The sequence below is a fragment of the Mustelus asterias genome, chromosome 16 (assembly GCF_964213995.1).
Source record: "Mustelus asterias chromosome 16, sMusAst1.hap1.1, whole genome shotgun sequence".
In the NCBI taxonomy this organism is placed as follows: domain Eukaryota; kingdom Metazoa; phylum Chordata; class Chondrichthyes; order Carcharhiniformes; family Triakidae; genus Mustelus; species Mustelus asterias.
Genome location: NC_135816.1, coordinates 37,743,497 through 37,763,883, shown reverse-complemented (window position 1 = coordinate 37,763,883; position 20,387 = coordinate 37,743,497). Strand labels below are relative to the sequence as shown.

Below are 20,387 nucleotides of genomic sequence, written 5' to 3'. Positions count from 1 at the left end.
GTATAATTCTTAACTGCTAGCTATCTCTATTAATTCCAATTTAAGCAATATATACATAGATATAAATTCTTCTTCAGAATCAGTGGGGGTCCAGGACCAGTGGTCATAGTCTAAGGTGGTTGGGGATGTGGCTGGACAGTGCCAAGAGTGGGGTGCATGAAGGAGGAGGGGCAAGAAGGCAGGCATGATGGGGTGGCATGAAGGAGGGCATGAAGAGGGGCATGAAGAGGATGGGGAATGAAGGAGGTGGGGCATGAAGGGTGATCCATTGGGAGGTCCCCAATACTGGCGATTGATGTTGTTGGAGGGGGGAAACATGCCCCCAGTGAGGGGGCTCCTGATGTCCTTGGAGGGAGGGAAGGGGGTCTTCAATTTCACGTCGAGGTCGGGGCGCCCAACAAATCATATAGGTTTTCTTGCCCAAATTTCTGTCCAGAATCTTTAAATTTACCCAGTTCCAATTCATCTATTTTCCTAACTTCAGAGACAAATCTCCCCAAACAACATCCCATCTGTTTTAGTATGCAAAATCTAGCAATAGCACCACATCAGGCACATATTTCTTTTGGGGTTGCTTCCAACTTAGGGAAAAAAGTAATTGGTTTGTGAAGCAGACTTTTCTCCAACTCTTGTTGTGAATTGACATAGTTTCCTGCTGTGGCTGAGTTCTCAAAAACAGCTAACTTGCACAGGGTGAACTTGCCCCTGATATTCTGTTTATCCGTTTTGATCTTCCCTTATCTGAGCTAACCTTCTCAGAAGCCACTCTTAATTATCTTCATTTCATGAGTTCATCTTTTAGAATGTAATTGTGAAATTCAGACGTCACCACTTCCTTTGAACTTCTTACATCTTTACTTATACTCTTGATGTTCTGTCCTCTATTGTTGCCGGTGTGCCCCAGGGAAACATCATTTACAGTGTTGCTAGGCTTATCGACATATCAAAACACTGGTTCCACCAACCCAGCCAATTTGTCCTGGCTACAGTTTCCATTTTTAAATAGTTTTATTCTTAAATTTACAACCGCCAGAACATGGCTGGAATTCTCTGACTGTTCACACTGGTGGGATTCTCCAGTCCCGCCGGCAGCACACTCCCACCCATGCGTTTCCCGCAGGTGTGAAGTGATATCAATGGGAATTCCCATTGACAGTAGCGGGACAAGAGAATCCCGCCGCTAGCAAACAGTGCACCACCTCCCGCTGACGGGAATCATGCGGCTGGGAGGCCGGAGAATCTCGCCCCACATTCCCAGTTACTGGCTTTCTTGGCTTTTCATTTTCTCATGACTTCCTAACACATTTGGACCAGCAACACCACCTCTGTTACAGCAATGACTATATCGGTGCCGCTTAATACTCTCGTCTGGACCTGGAAAAATGTATCGATTTTTGCTTCCAATTTCCACCCCTCTCTTACCTTCACACCTCTGACAGTTCCCTTTCCTTCCCTGACCTAGGCCAGCACGGCGGCACAGTGGTTAGCACTGCTGCCTCACAGCGTGAGGGGCCCAGGTTCGATTCCTGGCTTAGGTCACTGTCTGTGTGGAGTTTGCACATTCTCCCCATGTCTGCATGGGTTTCCCCCAGGTGCTCCGAAAGACGTGCTGGTTAGGAGCATTGGCCATGCTACATTCTCCCTCAGTGTACCCAAACAGGTGCCGGAGTGTGGTGACTAGGGGGCTTTCACAGTAACTTCATTGCAGTGTTCATGTAAGCCTACTTGTGGCACTAATAAATAAAACCTCTCTCTGTCTCCATTTCTGGCGATAGACTAACCACCAATATTCATTACAAACCCACCAATTCCCACAGCTACCTCAGCTACAGCTCCTCACAGCCTGCTCCCTGTAAGGATTCCGACCCATTCTCCCAGTTTCTCCGCCTCTGCCGCTTCTATTCCGAAGATGCCACCTGATGCGCGATATAACTCACGAGGCTAGAGGTACTCGGGGAAATAAAGGCTTTTATTGACTACAACAATAGAGCTACCATATATAATACACGATCCCAGACTAAAGGGTCCCAGACAGAGCAGTGACCTTTATACCTCTCCCAGGAGGCGGAGCCCGACTGGGATGTACCATAAGAACTATATTACAGGTAGAACAGCCCAACCCTAACCCCAACAGTAACATGTAGAACAGCCCAACCCTAACCCCAACAGTAACATATATACAGACTCATAGTACTGGCCAGACCCTGGCTCAGCACTACCTGGTGGGAACCAACAAGGGTTCACCACACCACCTTTGAAAACAGCACTATTGACATGTCTGCCTTTTTCCTCAACCAATGTTGATAAGGCACTTAACTGTGTCCAAACCATTTCCTGCACCTCACACCCCCTCCCCTCCCTCCCTCCTGGAACCATGGCAGGGTCCCTCCTCTCCTTATTTTTCACTCCATAGCCTCCGTATTCAAAGGATCATCCTCTGCTGTTTCCAGCAATAGCTTGATACCGCCACTAAACACATCTCCCCTCAACCCTGTGTCAGCATTCTGCAGGAAACATTCCCTCCGTGACACTTTGACCCATCCTTCCATCACACCCAAACCTTCCTTCCCTTCCCATGAAATAGCAGAAGGTGCAACACCTGGCCCTTTACTTCCTCCGTCTTCACTGTCCAAGGGCCCAAACACTCCTTTCAGGTTAAGCAGCATTTCAGTTGCACCTTCTTCAATTTGGTCCTCTGCATTCATTGCTCCCAATGGCGTCTCCCCTATAATGGGAGGCTCAATGCAGTCAAGGTGATTGATTTGTGGAATACCTTTGGTCAGTCCACAAGTATGACCCCAACCTTCCTGTCGCTTGCCATTTCAGCTCAGCATCTTGCTATCATGCTCACATGTCCATCTCGGATGTTGCAATGTTCCAGTGATGCCCAACACAAACTGGAAGAACGACACCTCATCTTCTGATCAAGACTCAACATTAAGTTCAACAACTTTAGACTGTTAACCTTCCCCCCTTGATGCACTATCAACACCCAGAGACAGAATCTGGAATAATAGGCTTTTATTAACTATAAAAGGGAACTAACTCTTACAGTAACTCTAACCGAGGGACTGGATCAGAATGAGGCGAAGGGGAGGAGCAGCCACCTTGATACCCCAGTGAACAGGGGAGGAGCCTCAGGTAGCACCGGTAGGGGTGTGTCCTGTCATCAGAACATAACAGTGGTTATCAGAACATAACAGTGGTTTACCACACCTCTATCTTGACTCCTTCTTGCTATTTGTTTCCTTGGTTTGTCCCAATGCACCCCCACCCTCACCCTTGCCCGCCACCTCCTGCCCCCCAGTCCCACCACATCACACTTGTTTGTCAATCTTTCTTTCACTGAGCACTGACCTTTGTTCTCCTATTAACGCATTCTGCTGTTGCATCTTTATGCCACTATCAGCTCATTGTCAATGTCTCCTTGGCTCCAACCTATTCCTGTCCTTCTATTCTGCCCCACCTCCTCCACTCCCTTTCCAACTACACAATCCATTACATTTCTACCCCTCTATCGTTCTGAAGAAAAATCATACAGAGTCGAAACATTAACTCTGTTTCTCTCCACTTATGCTGCCCGATATGCTCGCCGGAATTCTACCGCCCCGCCGCCATGGAATCGGAGTGGGTGAGGTGCGGACAACGAAAATGTCCATTGACCTCGGCCAAGAATTTCTGGTCTCACGCGAGGAAGGCCGTAAAATCCCGCCCGTTGAGTTTAACCAGCATTTTCTGCTTTTATTCCACCTTTATAGTAGTGGTTGTTTTCAGCAAGATTAGGTGAGCTGGAAAATCGAGGAAAATCACTTCTGGAGGACAGATTAAAATCGAAGGTAAGGCAAGCATTATTTTGGTCGCAGATCATTCTGCCCTATTTTACCTTATCTGCTGGATTGACTTTACCCTGGCTTAGAACAGAATTTATTTAGGCTCAAGATTACATTTAAAAATGATGTTAAAGCTTCTTAATTTGTTTACCTGTAATAACAGATAGACCTAATGACTGAAGTTATTTGAATATGAGACCACATTTTATATTAAAATTATATGCTTTTATGAATAATTATTGATTCTCAAGTTAATATAAATGCTTTAATGTCCTTTTTAGAAGTCTGCACTGTTCAATATTAAGCAATTATGCATTGTAACATTCAGGTTTTGAGATAAGAGAATAAATTATACTGCATTAAACCTGCTAATTAGTATGGCATGAGGTAGATATTCAATTCAACAAACTAATGTTCTGTTATTAAAATGTTGATGCGAGCCAGGTAATCCAGTGAGTTAATGACATGGGGGGGAATTTTCATAGAAATTTTCATAGAATCCCTACAGTACAGAAGGAGGCCATTCAGCCCATTGAGTCTGCACCGACCACAATCCCATCCAGGCCTTATCCCCATAACCCCACATATTGACCCTGCTAATCCCCCTGACACTAAGGGGCAATTTTAGCATGGCCAATCAACCCAACCCGCACATCTTTGGACTGTGGGAACAAACCGGAGCACCCGGAGGAAACCCACGCAGACACGGGGAGAATGTGCAAACTCCACACAGACAGTGACCCGAGGCTGGAATTGAACCCGGGCCCCTGGCGCTGTGAGGCAGCAGTGCTAACCACTGTGCCACCATGCTACCCACATATTGAATTTGATGATCAGCCGTGAGCAAAATGAATTGCAGAGCAGGCTCAACGGGCCGAATGGCCTGCTCCTGCTTCTATTTTCGATGTTTCTAATGAAAAAACCTGTCACTATTAGAACCAATTCCAATCTAATATAGACTGATGGAATGAAATTCAAGAGTTTGGTCCTATTTTACCATTTTGATTCTAAGTGCTGGGTGGTGTTTCAGATCCGACTTTTAGACCTGTTCTAAGGTGTCCCCATACGCACTTTGCCTGAAAAAATATCAGCGATTCTGAATCGCGCTGCACAAGCCTGTGGGCGGGGCTTAATGCGCCCAAAGCCCTGAAGCTCTGATCGGCGCCTCCAACTGCGCATGTGCAGAAAAAAAATGATAGAATGCGGCTCCCCTACCATATCCCTCCTGGACTGGATAATACCTCCCCCTGGCCCCACAGACATTGCCCCACCCCCCCAACATTAATGACCCTCTTATCCTCCCAACTCCCGCCACTCAGACCAATCGCGAGCCCCTCCCCTTTCCCCCCACTGATCTCAGGCAAAGAGATCCACCCTCCCCCTTCCACTCTACAGATATCAGGCAGGGTAATCCCCCTCACCCCACCCCGGACCCTTCCGCACAAGGCCCCATCTCCTCCAGACTCCAATGGCTGTGTGACACCTCCCTCTCTCTCCCCCATCCCCAATCATTGAGGCACTGATCCGCACCCCCCCCCCCCCCCCCCCCAACCCCTCCCCATCAGCACACCTGCAAGTGCTCACTTGCCTTCCCCTCAATGCGAACAAGCAAACTGCATGGAACTTGCTGGAATGCTCTGCCAAACTGCCTGCAGCTGATCTGCCCTAACGAGGGGCAGCTCCATTAAAAACTCAAGAATGGACAGGCAGGCATTCCTGCACAAAATGTGCGCAGGACCAGCCCCCCGATTCCCTGAGGGTGACCTCGGGTGGCTACTGGATGCAGCAGAGGCGAGGCAGGACACCCTCTTCCCCCCAGGAGGACGCAGACCCAAGGGGGCTGATGGAAATGCGGCCTGGGAGGCAGCTGCCACCTCGGTCAGTGCCAGGGCAGTGGCCCCCCGAACTGCGAAGCAGTGCCGGGAAAAAGTCAATGACCTCATCCGTGCAGCAAGGGCGAGTGCTGAACCCCATTTTGCATCTTCCCCCAGCTCTCTCCCAGCTCCTCCCATCCCCAGCACCCTGCATTCTTCCAGCTCCTGACCCCCAAGCAGCTCCTTCCTTTCCCCCCAATGAGCCCCACTGCGCTTGCCCTCTAAGGGCCACCACCTGATACTCTGCAGGAGTCACGCCACCATTTCTTTCATGGCTCCTTCTGTCTCCACAGGAGAAGACCGATCACGACACCCATGAGAGGGCGAAGACAGGGGGCAGTGACCCAGACCTCCGGGTCCTCACCCCGCTTGAGGAGCGAGCGCTGGAGCTTTCCAGAGAAGGGGAGATGCGGGCTGTCAACGACAGCATGGTCAGGCTGCTGTCAAGATGCGAACACCTGTCATTCCTCCACTCACTTTGAGGCAACTTCTCAGGGGCACGGTTTTGGGTGCGAGGGGTCAGGTTTAAAGGAGATCTACGAGGGATGTTTATTTGCACAGCGAGGGTAGTGGAACTCACTGCCGCAGAAGGTCACGGACACAGATGCACAGGGGCGTCTTTACAGCTATGTGAATGGGATGGGAATAGAGACATATGGTCTCCGGAAGGGTAGGGGGTTACAAATCAGATGGGCAGCCTGGTCGCTACAGGCTTGGAGGGCCGAAGGGCCTGTTCCTGTGATGTAACTTTCTTGGTGCTTTGTTCAATGTTCAATGGAGACATGTGAATCATGTGTTTGGCACCCCGGATTCCTCTCCCTCCCTTGCGCTTAACCTTGTGTCCTGTGTTGCAGGGACACATCCGGACGCCCCGGGGCCTTCTGGACTCCAGGCCCGGACTGCAGCTCCCGCCCATCCTGGTCCAGACAGCTCGGATGAGTCCTCAGAGGATGCGGGTGAAGGGACCTCCGAGGGTGGCACAGTTTTGGCATCAGCTTCCACCTCACAACTCACCATCCCAGATACTGACACGTAGGTGGGTCCAGTTAGTGGTGAGGCTTCTGGGTCACCCTCTGATGAGTACGACACATCTGATAATGTACATCGGGTGGAGGAGGGAATGTCCGAGACCTCTGGCATGCGGGGGCCGGAATCAAGGACTCAGCTGGCCCCAGGTTACATGCTGGGCCTCTGAGATCACTTCTCTCTCAGCTGCTGGAGATGCAGCAACAGAGCCAGGAGGGGCTGACGGCCACACTGGACCAACTGCGAGGCTGCTGGGAGGAGTCCCAAAGCTTTCAGGCGGACCAGCGTCTTGCGTGGTTCCCAACACTGCAAGGATGGCAACTGCAGTGGAAAGCCTGGGGCAGGGGATCCTCACCATGAGTGGCAGGCTCCAAGTGATGGCCGAGTTGCAGCAGGCCACAGCAAAGTCCCAGAGGGCCGTGGCTGAGTCACAGCAGGCCACAGCTGAGGGACTGAACAGGATCCTCGAGGTTCTGCGGCCCATGGCTGAGAGGCTCGAGAACTTGCAGGAGACCCAGTGGGACAGCACTGAGACACAGCGGGCTACGGCAGCAGCCCATGAGAATGTGGCCCAGTCGCAGAGGGTCATGGCTGAGGGGCTGCAGAGCATGGCCCAGTCTCAGAAGGCACTTGCTGCAGCCATTGAGAGGTGGCCCTTGACTTGTGGCCATCGCAGAGGGTTCGACCACCATGAGTAGGGCGCAGGTGGTCCTCCAGGACAGGCAGTGCCAGGTGACGCCAGAGCATCGCCGTCCCATGGAGTGACCCAGGGACCCACAGGAACCCCAAGGGAGGAGGGAGGGCTCGAGTCTTGCGGGACCTTCCAGCCAGGAGACTGTGGCTGTGGCTACATCTTCTGACTCCCTGCTTCCTGACACTGGGGCATCTCAGGAGCAGCGGGATGAAGAGGGTGTCATGGAAACATCCCAGACACCTGGAAGCAGACCAGGGCCCTCAAGGTCCAGGGCCTCCAGAGGATGCCCGCCATGCGCATCACAGTCCACGGGGCATGGTAGGCAGCTGGCCCCCTCCACCTCCGATGTACATTCTGGGGAGTCACTGAGACTTAGTGGTAGGCCACGTAAGGTTAGGAAGTTGTAGTTGCACTGAGATGGCACGGGTGAAGGGCTGCACTAGTTAGAAAGATATTTAAGCATCTTAACATTTTCTGCTCACAAGTTCCCACAGCCCGTGCTACCAAATAACCTGGTGTTGTGAGACTTCTTACTCTGCCTGCCCCAGTCCAATGCCGGCATCTCCACATCATGAATGCTACTCGCCATTTATCAAGCTAAGCCTGAATGTTGTCCAGGTTAATGAGGCAGAAGTGATGGGTAATGAACCTGTTACAGAGCATGATATAGACAACAATGTTTTAGAATTGTTGTTTACCGAGGATGGAAATAGGATGTCAGCAGAAAGAATACTGCTGTTAGTGAGCCTCGGAGTGATGAAGCAAAACATGAAGTTACCAGCTCCAAAGTTGTGGGTGGAGGCTGGAGATATTATAGAGGTAGAAGCAAGCAGAGTTTGTGATGGAGGGAGTCAGGGTGTTTGGAAGCTCAACTTTGTGTTGAACAGAATGTTGGGAACAGACTGATAATATCCCGGGAAAGATAGGAAGTTGGCGATGAGGCTTCAGAATTTGTGGTGGTATTAAGCTGAAGATTAGCTGGAGGAAGTTAAGAATTATCTAAGACAAGGGGGCAAAAAATTGGATAAGGCCTAAAAATGGGGGCAGGGATTGTGATGTTCAAATCACCATCACCCATTTGTTCTGGTACGGGCAGCTTGCAAACTTTGTTTCTCAGTCTGATTTAATTGATAGGTGGCAGCCCGATGTTGAATGCACTGTTGAGTGGCTGCATCTTTTGAGTAGGGGGCTGCAGAATGATGAGACGAGCACAGGTTCAAGCTAGTTTGTGCTATTGAAATCAAACCTGCATCTCCTGAAGGGAGAATACACTTTGACTGGAGCAGCTGCTGGAATTGATTCCACAAATGACTTGGATTTGGGAAAGACACACAAAATAAGAAGGCTAAGCGAATGGTATCCTTTATTACGGGAAGAATCCAAATAAAAATAAGGATCAGTTGTACATCCATTGGTGAGATCGCATCCCGAATATTGTCCGCAGTTTTGTTCTCTTTATTTAAGGAAGAATGTAAATGCATTAGAGGCGGTTCAGAGGAGGTTTACTAGATTGATACTTGGAAAGAGCAGGCTGTCTTATAAGGAAAGGTTGGATAGACTGGGCTTGTTTCCACTGGGGTTTAGGGTGAGGGGCGACTTGATTCAAGTATTAAAGATCCTGAACGGTATTGACAAGGTGGACGTGGAAAGGATGTTTCTTCTTGTGGGTGAGTCCAGAACCGGGGGCACTGTTTTAAAATTAAGGGTCATCCTTTTTAGGACAGAATTGAAGACATTTTTCTTTCTCAGAGCAGTTTGTGATTTTGGAACACTCTGGGGGCGATTTTAGCATTTTTGATCCAAGTGCTGGGCAGACTTGAAACTGGGAGAGTTTCAGATCCATCTTTTTGGTCGTGTTTTCAGGCCCCCCAATACGCACTCTGCCTGCCAAAATATCAGCAAGCCTGTTGCTTGCTGCAGAAGCCTGTGGGTGGGGTTTAACGTGCTCGAAACCCTGCAGAGGGAGGTAGTGCGCATGTGCAGGCCTCTGGTGCTGCACATGCGCAGTAGCAGGGGCCTGACAGAAAAAAGAGAGCTGATAGGCCACTGCCAGTACAGGCTGCCTGAAGCGGCTGTACCCCCCGTGCAATCGTCGGGGCCCACGGCTCAAGATCAACCCCTGCCCATCCCCTCTGCTGCCTTGACCGATCGCAGACTCCCCCCCTCTCCCACCGATCACAGACCCACCGTCCTCCCCCAACTGATCGCGGCCCCACTGCCCTCCCCCAATCAATAGCTGCAGAATGGCAGCGGGCCCCCTCTCCCTTCCTCCCCACCCCCCACCTATAGCTGCAGAGTGTCAGCGAACCCCCTCTCCCCATTCAGATTTCTTGAGCCTGCATCTGGCTATGCAGTCTGTGGAGTGGCCACCAGTTCACCAGAAGTGTTTTGGGTAAATCGATTGGCTTTGTGACATTCCTAATGTATTCTAAACGTTTAATATTTTTTTTGTTACTTGGCAGGAGGGCTCGCGTTTACTTTGATGTGAGCTTTTTGGCTTTTTAAGAGAGTACAGTCTGTAATTGTGCTTTAAGCCATATTAGCTCCATCCCCATTGGCCCCACATCCACTGGCCCCACGCTGGCACTGCCCGGTGGGCATTGCCCAGGTGCCCAGGTGCTGGTCTGGCACTGCCCAAGGTACACCCCCCCCCCTTACTCTCGGCCTCCCCAGGAGGCCTCAATGGCCTCCGGTTCCACTGGCGAAGCCAAGTTGATTGCTCCCTGTTCATGGGGAGCCCGTCTATTCCTTGCCGGTGAGAACCTTTCCCGGTGAGGTGGGGCAAGCCCTGACGATTGAGTGCTGGACTCGCTGAGCAGATGTAAAATAGCATTATAATAAATTTCCATATATTAACCTGCCTCCCGCCCATTTCCGGGGAGAGGCTGACCGCGCCGGAAATCCGGAGCTCGTAAAATGGCGCTGCTTGTGAAAATCGGCACCAATTGCGCAAAGTGCTTTACGCCCGATTTTACCACCGCGTCATGCCAAAAACGGGCGCAATGCGATGGTAAAATCGCCCCCTCTGTCTCAGAAGGTGGGGGAGGCTGTGTCATTGAATATTTTAAAGGTGGATTCTTGTTAGGCACAGAATCAAAGGTTATTGGGGGTAGATGGGAATGTGGAATTCGAAATATAAACAGATTCGCTATGACCTTATTGAATGGTAGAGGAGGCTCAAGGGACCATATGGCTTACTCCTGCTCCTACTTCATATATTTGTATATTCGTAAGTAAATAGCACAACGTGGCAACATGGGTAGGCTCCTTGGTTCTCTGGTTTTCTGTTGCAGCATTGGAAGCCCTAGGGCAAGAGGTGGACAGAAGGAGAAATATCCTCTATACACAGGCGACTGGGAGGCCTTCAGGCAAACTTTGAGAAGGCAGTGGAAACAGATAATAATGCAGATCCAATCGCACTGGAGCCCTGACAGTATGGATCAAGCGCTGAAAGAAGTTCAGTGACCTCACACGAGTGGTAAAGGTTCTTGAAAGCATTTTCAAACGCCACGTTCCACCAACTACACCACTAACCTCACAAATGCTCCAAGTACCATACCCATCTCTCACTAATCATTAGTCTCCATCAATCATGACTCATGCTTAATACTCATAGCTTCTCCTTACCCTTAGACACTTAATATTGCTGCAAGTTTCAAACTCCCTCTCTGCCCCTCTTGGCCTTGAGAAGGTTGTAGTGAACCACCTTCTTGATGACTGAGTGGTTTGCTTGGTCATTTCAGAGAGCAGTTAAGATGATTTACAGTGAGAGACTGAGTAAGGATGGTGGATATCCTTACCTAAAGGACATTAATGAACCAAATGGGTTTTAAAACAACAATCTGGTAGTCAGTTCATCATTATTACTGTTAACAGCTTTTTATTCTAGATTTGTTCATGTAACAGAAATTAAATTCCTTAGCTGCTCTGGAGGGATTATAAACTCATATCCGAATCACCAGTATAGGCCTGTGGATTCATAATTCAGTCACATAACTATATGCTACAGTTTCTTAGACTAATACTCACACCAAAATTCATCTGATGTGGCTCACACAAAGGGCTGAATTACATGCCTCTGGCAAACGTGTTGCCCATGGTGGGTGGGAGGTCATATAAAATGGGTTAGAGGCCCACTCCACAGCCTTCCTGCCAATCCCAATCTCTCGCCCATTATCCGGGGGTGGGCAGGTGTCAAAATTGGCAGCTGTCCATATTTAAATGAATAAGTACGAATCAATTAGTCTTGTTATCAAGCCAATTGACCCTGGTAATATGCTGTCCACAGCATAAAATGTTTGGCATGAATGGGAGGGCAGAAGTGGGAAGTCCAATTTTTAAACTTAAATGTTTAAAGAGCAGAAAGGAAGGGGGATTGCTCTTCGGGAACTGTCCTTGGCTGGTGACAGGTTGGTACCAATTAGCTCAAATCCTTCCTTCCTACCCGCTTCCTCCTTTAAACCCACTCCCTCCCCACCTCCCTGACCTCACTACCTAGACTCCCCAAACACTCTTGGTCGATGACCCTGGATTTGCCTGCTCCGGGACCTTGATTTTCTTTTCCTCCTGCAGTCCCGGCAGTGGCCACTGACACCTTTCTGTGGCTGCCAGCTCTGATGGAGGTTGGTTGGCAGCTCTGGAGGTTGGTACCTCAGCCACAATGATGGGTGGAAGTCCAACTTGGCCCTCATTAGTCTGGTCCGCAGTGCTTTATGGCTGCTGGGCGGGTCGGCATGTTGGCTCCATGCCAGTGTGGTTTCAAAGGAGAGGTGTACTGTCCATTCTACCCCCCACCCCGCCCCCCATTATTCCACCTCATAAGTGAGCACATGCAGCACAAGTGTCATTTTGCATACAAAATGGCACCCATTGTGCCAAGAAAATGGGAGCTAGGGAGTTGGATTTTGTGGCCTGATGTGTCTGACAATATAAAAGTAGTGAAGAGATAGAGAGTGGAGAGATAGAGTGGGCGTCATCAGCATAGATGTAGAAGCTGAAAACATTTCTAGATGTTATCAAGGGACACACAATGCAACAGCCCCAAAAGTCAGATGCTGCAAGCAGAAAATAATCTCTTCACAAAAATTGTCAAGTTGCCATCTCCTAGCCGGTGTGAGTGGATCATGCAACTTCACTTGATGCATAACACTGCCCTGTGGCAAATCGCCCACACATTGAACAAATGAGCTAAGTGATCAAAGTATACCCATATAATTAACATGTGCACCATTTAGGAACAATCATTCCTAAAAATCAGAACATGTACACCAAATTGGTTCAATACAGACATTTTATTGGAACAATTAACAGGTTATATACAGACCACAGAAAGGATAGCTGAAAATAGCACAGCAAAACATGTACTATGAAATTTAGTATTCGTATTTCATACAACATGCAGGTCAAAAAGCAAATAAACACATTTTCGTAATTATTCAGCGTGTCCTAGCAACAGTTTTTATACTGAGTCACCTTTTAAACAACAAACTAATACGTTACATGGAAACATTGAAACAGCGCTATCTATTATTATAAATTACTGCAAACATTTTATGAAAAGTAATTCTTGTTAAACATACTCAACCTTTTAAAGTAGGGTGCACTCCTTTCCAATTTTTGTAAATGTTGATCATCAACTATAAGGCATTAGAAATTCGTAATATTGTAAGACTTGGATTGATTTGTTAGACTGGTGGAAACCAAAGTATTAATATTAATATAGCTATCACGTTTATTTATGTGACTTGATTTGTGGTTGTCAACTTAAAGAATGTTTTATTTTGGAATATAATTTTTATAGGCAAAGTAATTAAGGGTAGAATTCTAATGGCAGGTCTGCACACAGCCTTTTTATAACATGACTGAATCTTTTAATGGGATATTTGGTTGCAAAATTGCATGTAAAACGAAGGAAATCTTTGACAAAACTTATACATGTAAACTTCAACAAAGCAAAATAAATAATCATAAAATATCAACCTTTTAACCAAGTGTCAGGTAGAAAATGTTACATAATAATATTGTACGCTGATTAAAATATTCTGGATTATGCAAATGGGATAAAAAAGTAATAATCCTGAAATGTTTAAGTTTCAAGTACATCAACGGGCATCATAAAAACAGACCTCAATGAGACTCAAACTACTGTGTATCTCTGCTGTCACTTTAATCTTCAGTAATCATTGCCCACTACATTTCTGCACAAAATATAAATCAGCCAAACCTTTATTTTACGATCAACAAGTTAGTGTGTGCTTTGCAATTTTTGGATGTTAATTGCCTATCCCTTCATGAACCAGATAGCGTACAGTTAAAATAAGGTTTAGTGGTTAGCCTTGCACTGCTGACAACATCTCCCTGTAAAGCTGATTCACATTGTCAGCAGATTTATGCTTCATAGGGAGAGCTAAGTATCTTTATGATTATAGCTTTGTATTTATTTAAAAAAAACATACTTGTCTCCATTAAACAACTCTAAACAAAACCAAGAAATGTTTACAAACAATTTCACTTTTAACACTATGTAGTAAATACTATCAAATAGTCACTGATGGATATCTATGAGTGAGTAAGGAAATACTCAATGGTAATCTAGCATGTTATTGACATTTAAGCCACAATCCAAGTAATGACTTCAATTCATTTTTTTAATTGAGTTGTTGCATCTAGTTTTCAAGTGAAAAGTGAAAGAGTGAATGAGCAGACCTACTCCAGTTGATCCAGTCCAAAGATGTGCAGGTTAGGTGAATTGGCCATGCTAAATTGCCCCTTTGTGTCAGGGGGTTAGCAAGGTAAATATGTGGGGTTACAGGGATAGGACCTGGATGAGATTGTTGTTGGTGCAGGCTCAATGGGCTGAATGGCCTCCTTCTTCACTGAAGGGATTCTATGGTATGATACTATGATGCTAGAAACAACATTAACAAATGTTTCTTTACTTGTCTCATTACCATCGCACTTTGCCTTGCATCAATATCAGTTTAGTTACTTGGGGCAGAATTTTCCATTCCCTCCGAGGGGGTTTATAGATAGGATGGGGTGGGTGGAGCGGGCGGGGGGAGCTTGTAAAATTCCTCAATTGGCCATCCCTCCTGCCTGTCCCAACCTTGCCACAATTGTACGGTTGGACTGCACACCTTTGCCCCAGTTGAGATCCATATGTGGCAAATTAAAGACCACTTAAGAGCCGTATTCCATCCAGCCTCAATTTTAAGGCTGGCAGGAGTTCAGGGCAGGGGAGAAGTCCAGAAAGTGATCCTGCTCAGGCCATGGGGAAGGGTCGGAATCTCCATCATTGGCCTCCTTTCAATATCGGGCACATCCCCACAAGGTCTGTCCTCTGCACGTGCTTCCTCTCTCCAGTTCTCTCCCTCCCCCCATCCCCCCTCCCCAGGCCTTCTGCACAACCTCCCCACCACCCAAGAGATCCTCACACTTACTTGGTCCTGGACTTCCAGGACTTAGAAACTGGGGATTGCTGGTAGTTCCCGTCCTGTCCACTGTAGCTTGAGGTGCTGCTGGGTCTAGAAAGATGATTGTTCAGCAGTTCTCTTAGGTGGGACTTTCTCTTGAGTGAGGAGTGGAAGTCCCAACTCCAGCCAGTTAACACTCCTCGGAGCATTAAGCGGCTGCGGGGAACCCAGCAGAGTTGTGTTCCCTACTGACTCTTCAGGTGGCAGGGCGGGAAACAGCGGCATCCCAAAAGTACTGATGTAAACCTCCCCTGCCTTCCACCTTATCATAGGCCTTTCTTTTGTTCGTTCCTCACATATCACCTTTCCTTGCCTCTTTGCTTACTTGAAAACTGCTATGTCCCTAATGTTTTCAAGTTCAGAGGCCATTCACCTCTAATGTTAATTGTGTCTGTTTCTCTACAGATGCTGCCTGACCTACTGAATATTTCCAGAAAATATTTCCAAATTTTTTGTTTGTATTCCTCATTCTATTGTTTATATCATTATATTATCGTATGTTTCACAGCTCTTGTGCAATTATCTGAAGAATACGTTCCCTTCAGGGCACCGTGTTTGCCACAGTTTTTGGGAGGTAGGAGCCAGAAGTCATGCATTATTTTAGTCATGTTGAGTTCTGATTATGTGTCATTGCAGTGCTTGAGTCAATGCACAAAAAAGGTTTGCCAAACTTCCATATATGAAGGCAGTGCCATGTCAACAGCAGCGCTTGTGAGGTATGCTGTGGAATAAAAATAGTTTTACTTGATTTACATGTATTAATGCATGAATGATATCAAAACGGAGCCACAAATGACTTTTGAAATGGGCCTAATCAATTGACCATTGAAAAGTTGTAGGTTGTAGCTTACTGTTTGAAGTATAACTTGGTAACATACACACAACAGAACATTATTTCATAGAAATAAATCAGAAAGAACTCTATTCTGTTCAAAATTATATTTTAAGAGTGGTATATACTTACATGAAGTAGTCAGTGCATATTAAACCTCAGTGTTATCGAATAGATATTTACCTGAATGAATGTGCAGATAAGGTTGATTTACGTGCAACTGATTTTACTTCAGCTAGAATATTTCTGCAATGCAATGTATCATTTAAACATTGTCTTATCAGCTTTGGCTAGTGAGCTGATACATAAGCGTTAACATGAGCATTTGTGTAGATCTGATTGTTTTGCCATAAAAGGGGGGAATTTTACCATTTTGAGTCTAAGTGCCGAATCTGGGTGTCAAATAGATCCGCACCTGGAATCCTCTTTCCAGCGCGCCCATACATGTTTTGCCGGCTCTGGCGCAGTGGGCGGGGCTTAGCGCTGGCGGACCGATCGGATGCGCAGTTCGGAAAAAATCTGACAGCGCGCCTGGGCACGAAAGAAAAAGCAGAAAGCGGAGAGAGCGGCTCTCTGACGTTCATCCTCTGGTCACGGGTGAGGGGGGGGCGGGGGGGGGTGGTGGGAGGGAAGGGGGTGTGACGTCTCATCCCCTGGGGCGGGGGGAGGGGAGGGGGTGTGACATCTCCAGCCCCCCCCCCCCCCCCCCAGGGGATGATACGTCACACCCCCTCCCCCCCGGGCTGATCGGTCACACCCCCCCCTCCCACCCCCCACACCCCCAGGGGATGATACGTCACACCCCTTCCTCTCCCCCCCCCAGAGGATGAGACGTCACACCCCCTCCCCTCCCCCCCTCCCCCTGGGCTGATCGGTCACACACCCTCCCCTCCCACCACCCCCCCCCCTCCAGAGGATGAGACGTCACACCCGATCTCCACCCCCCCTCAGGGGATGAGACGTCACATAACCTCCCCTCCCCCCCGGCTAATCGGTCACATCCCCCCCCTTCCCCCCCCCCCCCCCCACCAAGAGGATGAGACATCACACCCCCTCTCCGCACCCCCCCCCCAGGGGATGAGACGTCACACCCCCTCTCCGCACCCCCCCCCAGGGGATGAGACGTCACACATCCTCCCCTACCCCCCGGCTAATCGGTCACATCCCCTCCCCCCCCCCCCCCCCAGGGGATGAGACGTCACGCCCCCTCTCCTCCTCCCACCCCCCTCATGCCCCGACCAGAGGACCTGGGTCAGAGAGCCGTTGCAGTCTCTGACCCCGCTCTTCAGAGGCTGCTGCGGCGACTGCAGACTTTTATTTTGCAGGTCGGTAACAGCGCGGACGCGGATTGGGCCAGAAGACGGTAAAGTGGGATTTGGCGGTAGAGTTGGGCACGCAGTTCATTAAGTCGATTTAAATGCTTGCAAATCCATTTAAATCGGCGGGCTGCCCGATTTGGGTGCGCGCCGGACCCGCCCCAGAATCGGGTGTTGGTAAAGCCACAATCTGCTAGGAATCGGGCGCAGATCGCGGTATAGGCCCAATGCCCAACTTTACCGCGATTTCGCACCTGAAAACGGGCGCCAAGTTTTGGTAAAATCAGGCCCAAAGTTTCATTTTGTTTTATGAATACTTTGACAATTTCTCTTTGCTTGATGAGGGTTTAATTAAATGTTCAGTCTGAACATATTTTGGGTTATCTTTTACGTTCTGTGGCCGCTATATTGAATTCACACGACGGAGTCCATGTAAATTAAAATCTATAAATGCTCCAACCCCTTTTAAAGAGGTTAAAAAGTACATGAAAACAAAAATAATTAGACAAGTCTTGCCTTCGAAAGTTGTGTTTGTTACCATTCAGACATTATATGAATGATTATTATTTAATACATAAAAACTACTGATGTACAGGAATTTAAAAAACTAACTACAGGTATGTACAGTAATATGTCTCACAACACCAGGTTACAATCCAACAGGTTTATTTGGAATCATGAGCTTTTGGAGCACTGCTCCTTCATCAGGTGAGTGGAGAGGTAGGTTTCACAAACATGGCATATACAGACAAAGTCACAATTGCAAGATAATGGTTGGAATTTGGGTCTTTACAGGTAATCAAGTCTTTACAGGTACAGATAATGCGAGTGGAGAGAGGAATAATCACAGGTTAAAGAGGTGTGAATTGTCTCAAGCCAGGACAGTTAGTAGGATTTTGCAAGCCCTGGCCAAATGGTGAGAGTTACACGTAGTGTGACATGAACCCAAGATCCCGGTTGAGTGTGGAAGTGTTTGTGAAACCTTACTCTCCACTCACCTGATGAAGGAGCAGCACTCCGAAGGCTCGTGATTCCAAATAAACCTGTTGGACTTTAACCTGGTATTGTGAGACTTCTTACTTTGCCCACCCCAGTTAAACGCCGGCATCTCCACATTAGAGGTATGTAGATATCTGGATCACACATTTGTAAATTAGATAAATTCAGGGTTATGGAATGCAACAGTGATACACTGATAAAAATTAAAATGTACATTGGTAGCAGTATCTTGTGTATAAATAATACAAGGACCTGGGTGAGATTGTACCATTGACCTCTTTCAGACAAGCCATTCCCTTGTCCGTTGCCAGTGTGCTAATTTTATGATTGAATAAACTTTTCCTTTAAACGAACATTCCGTTAACAGCTTTTTCTTCTATTGTTAACTTAATAAAAGTTTCACAGCACAGTGGGTAAACCTACACCACAGGACTGCAGGGTTCAAAAAGGCAGCTCATCATCACTTTCTCAAAGGCAATTAGGGATGGGAAATAAATGCTGGCCTAGCCCGCAAAACCCACATCCCGTAAATGGACTGAAAAAAAAATAGGTACACTCATCAGAATAAAAATTCAATGTGTTTCACTGATCTAGCCAGTAATTAGAACGTGATCGATTTGAAAGTGATCTTATACATTTGGGGAAGAATTGTTTAATTTCAGAGAGCATTTGGATATGTCTGTGTGCATGGCCGAGAGGCCAATATTCTCATACTCTTCCTGGGTAGATTGGTATTTGCAGTGAATTAGCATGTTTAAGTCCTTCTGGAAATTCTTATTGAGAAATCCATAGAAAATTGGATTAATGCAGGTTGATATCATTGCTGTCAGATGACATAGTGTAAATACAAGATTATAGTGGCAGTTCATCAGAACTTCATGATTCCAGTCAAAGACAACATTGAAGATGTTCAGTGGCAGCCAGCAGACTGTAAATGCCACTACAATTGAAACCAGCATCATGTTTATTCTTTTGCTCTCATTTACTCGGCTCTCATTTTCTCTCATTTTATCTACCATACCATTTCTTTTCTTGAGGCATATAAAGATTTTCAGATAGCAAACAAATATGAAGCAGAGTGGGGCAAAATACTGAACCACGAGGAGACACGTTGTAAAGACAAGTCTATCTATTTCTGAAGGCCAGATCTCAATGCAGACAAATTTGTCTTTGTAGAATTCCGAGTGTGAAGAGACATTTCTGAAAGGATCGTCTGTAAGCAGATGAAATGTGATGAATGGAAACGAGATTATTAAAGATATGAACCAGATCAACACAATCCCCCAACAGGCATGGGAGACAGCAGGTTTCCAGCCTCGTGGATTTACAATTAATTGATGCCTTTCGATAGCAATCAACACCAAGGAAAATATCGACACCGTAACAGATACACACTGGATAAATGAGTTTGCCTTGCACATGACATCTCCAAATACCCAGTAATCCATCAGTGTGTACACAACAGTGAAAGGAATGCACATGATACAGATTAGAACATCAGATACAGAAAGATTTGCAATCAAGATGTTAGTGACATTATGATTTTCTTTCTGCCTTTTAATGATAAATATGAGGCAGAGGTTCCCAAAAAGTCCGACTATAGTCACGACACTATATGCAAGAATCAACAGGAACATCACAGGCGAAGAAGATTGACATGAGTCAAAATCTGCAAATCGAGGCCTAGTGCCATTCGGAATGACTTCAGAGATATTCATGGTGTGACTGTACATTGATTCTTCTATTTTACCTGCTGTCACCATTCAATCTATTTACAAATATCTTCACATTAACTTTGAGATGAAGTAATTTTTCGCATCTTTAATACTTGCACAAAGTAATGATTTTCACTTGTAGATATCCAAGTTCGTTCTTCTGGTTCCTATGAATTTATCCTGCAAACACAGAAAGCAAACCAAGATTAATTCACCACGCTTGCAATGGATTTTTACTGACAACATACTCAATTTTACTGGCATTCATTTCTTTTTTAAACTGGAAGCCTTTTACAACTCAGTCCTGTCATTGTGGTCTAAGCATTATAGTTTTCATGGAAATGCATTCTGAGGCACTGAAGAGTCAAAGCAGCTGTCTAACTGTTTGGATGGAGTGACACAACATTCCATTTATGATGTGATTTGCATTGCGGATTTTGTAAGCCATTAAAAAATAAGTTGATTGAATATTTTTCATGAAGATAGTGGTCCCTTGGTGATGAAAACTACTTAAAGGGTCCTTCTCAAACCTCAAGAGATTAATTTTCTGTCAAATACCAATTATTGCTTCATGGGCACTGACTTAAGATTGCATTAACAAGCTCTGCAATTCTCTGGTCTTGCGTGTC

The 20,387-nt window shown here is 46.8% G+C and overlaps 1 protein-coding gene across 1 annotated transcript; it reads right to left on the bottom strand.

Annotated features, from left to right (window-relative positions):
- Positions 1–18,672: 18,672 nt before the first annotated feature.
- LOC144505337 (neuropeptide Y receptor type 6-like) lies at positions 18,673–19,761 on the bottom strand. Its single transcript, XM_078231458.1, has one exon. The coding sequence runs from the start codon at positions 19,759–19,761 to the stop codon at positions 18,673–18,675; it is 1,089 nt and encodes a 362-aa protein (XP_078087584.1).
- Between the last annotated feature and the right edge of the window lie 626 nt (positions 19,762–20,387).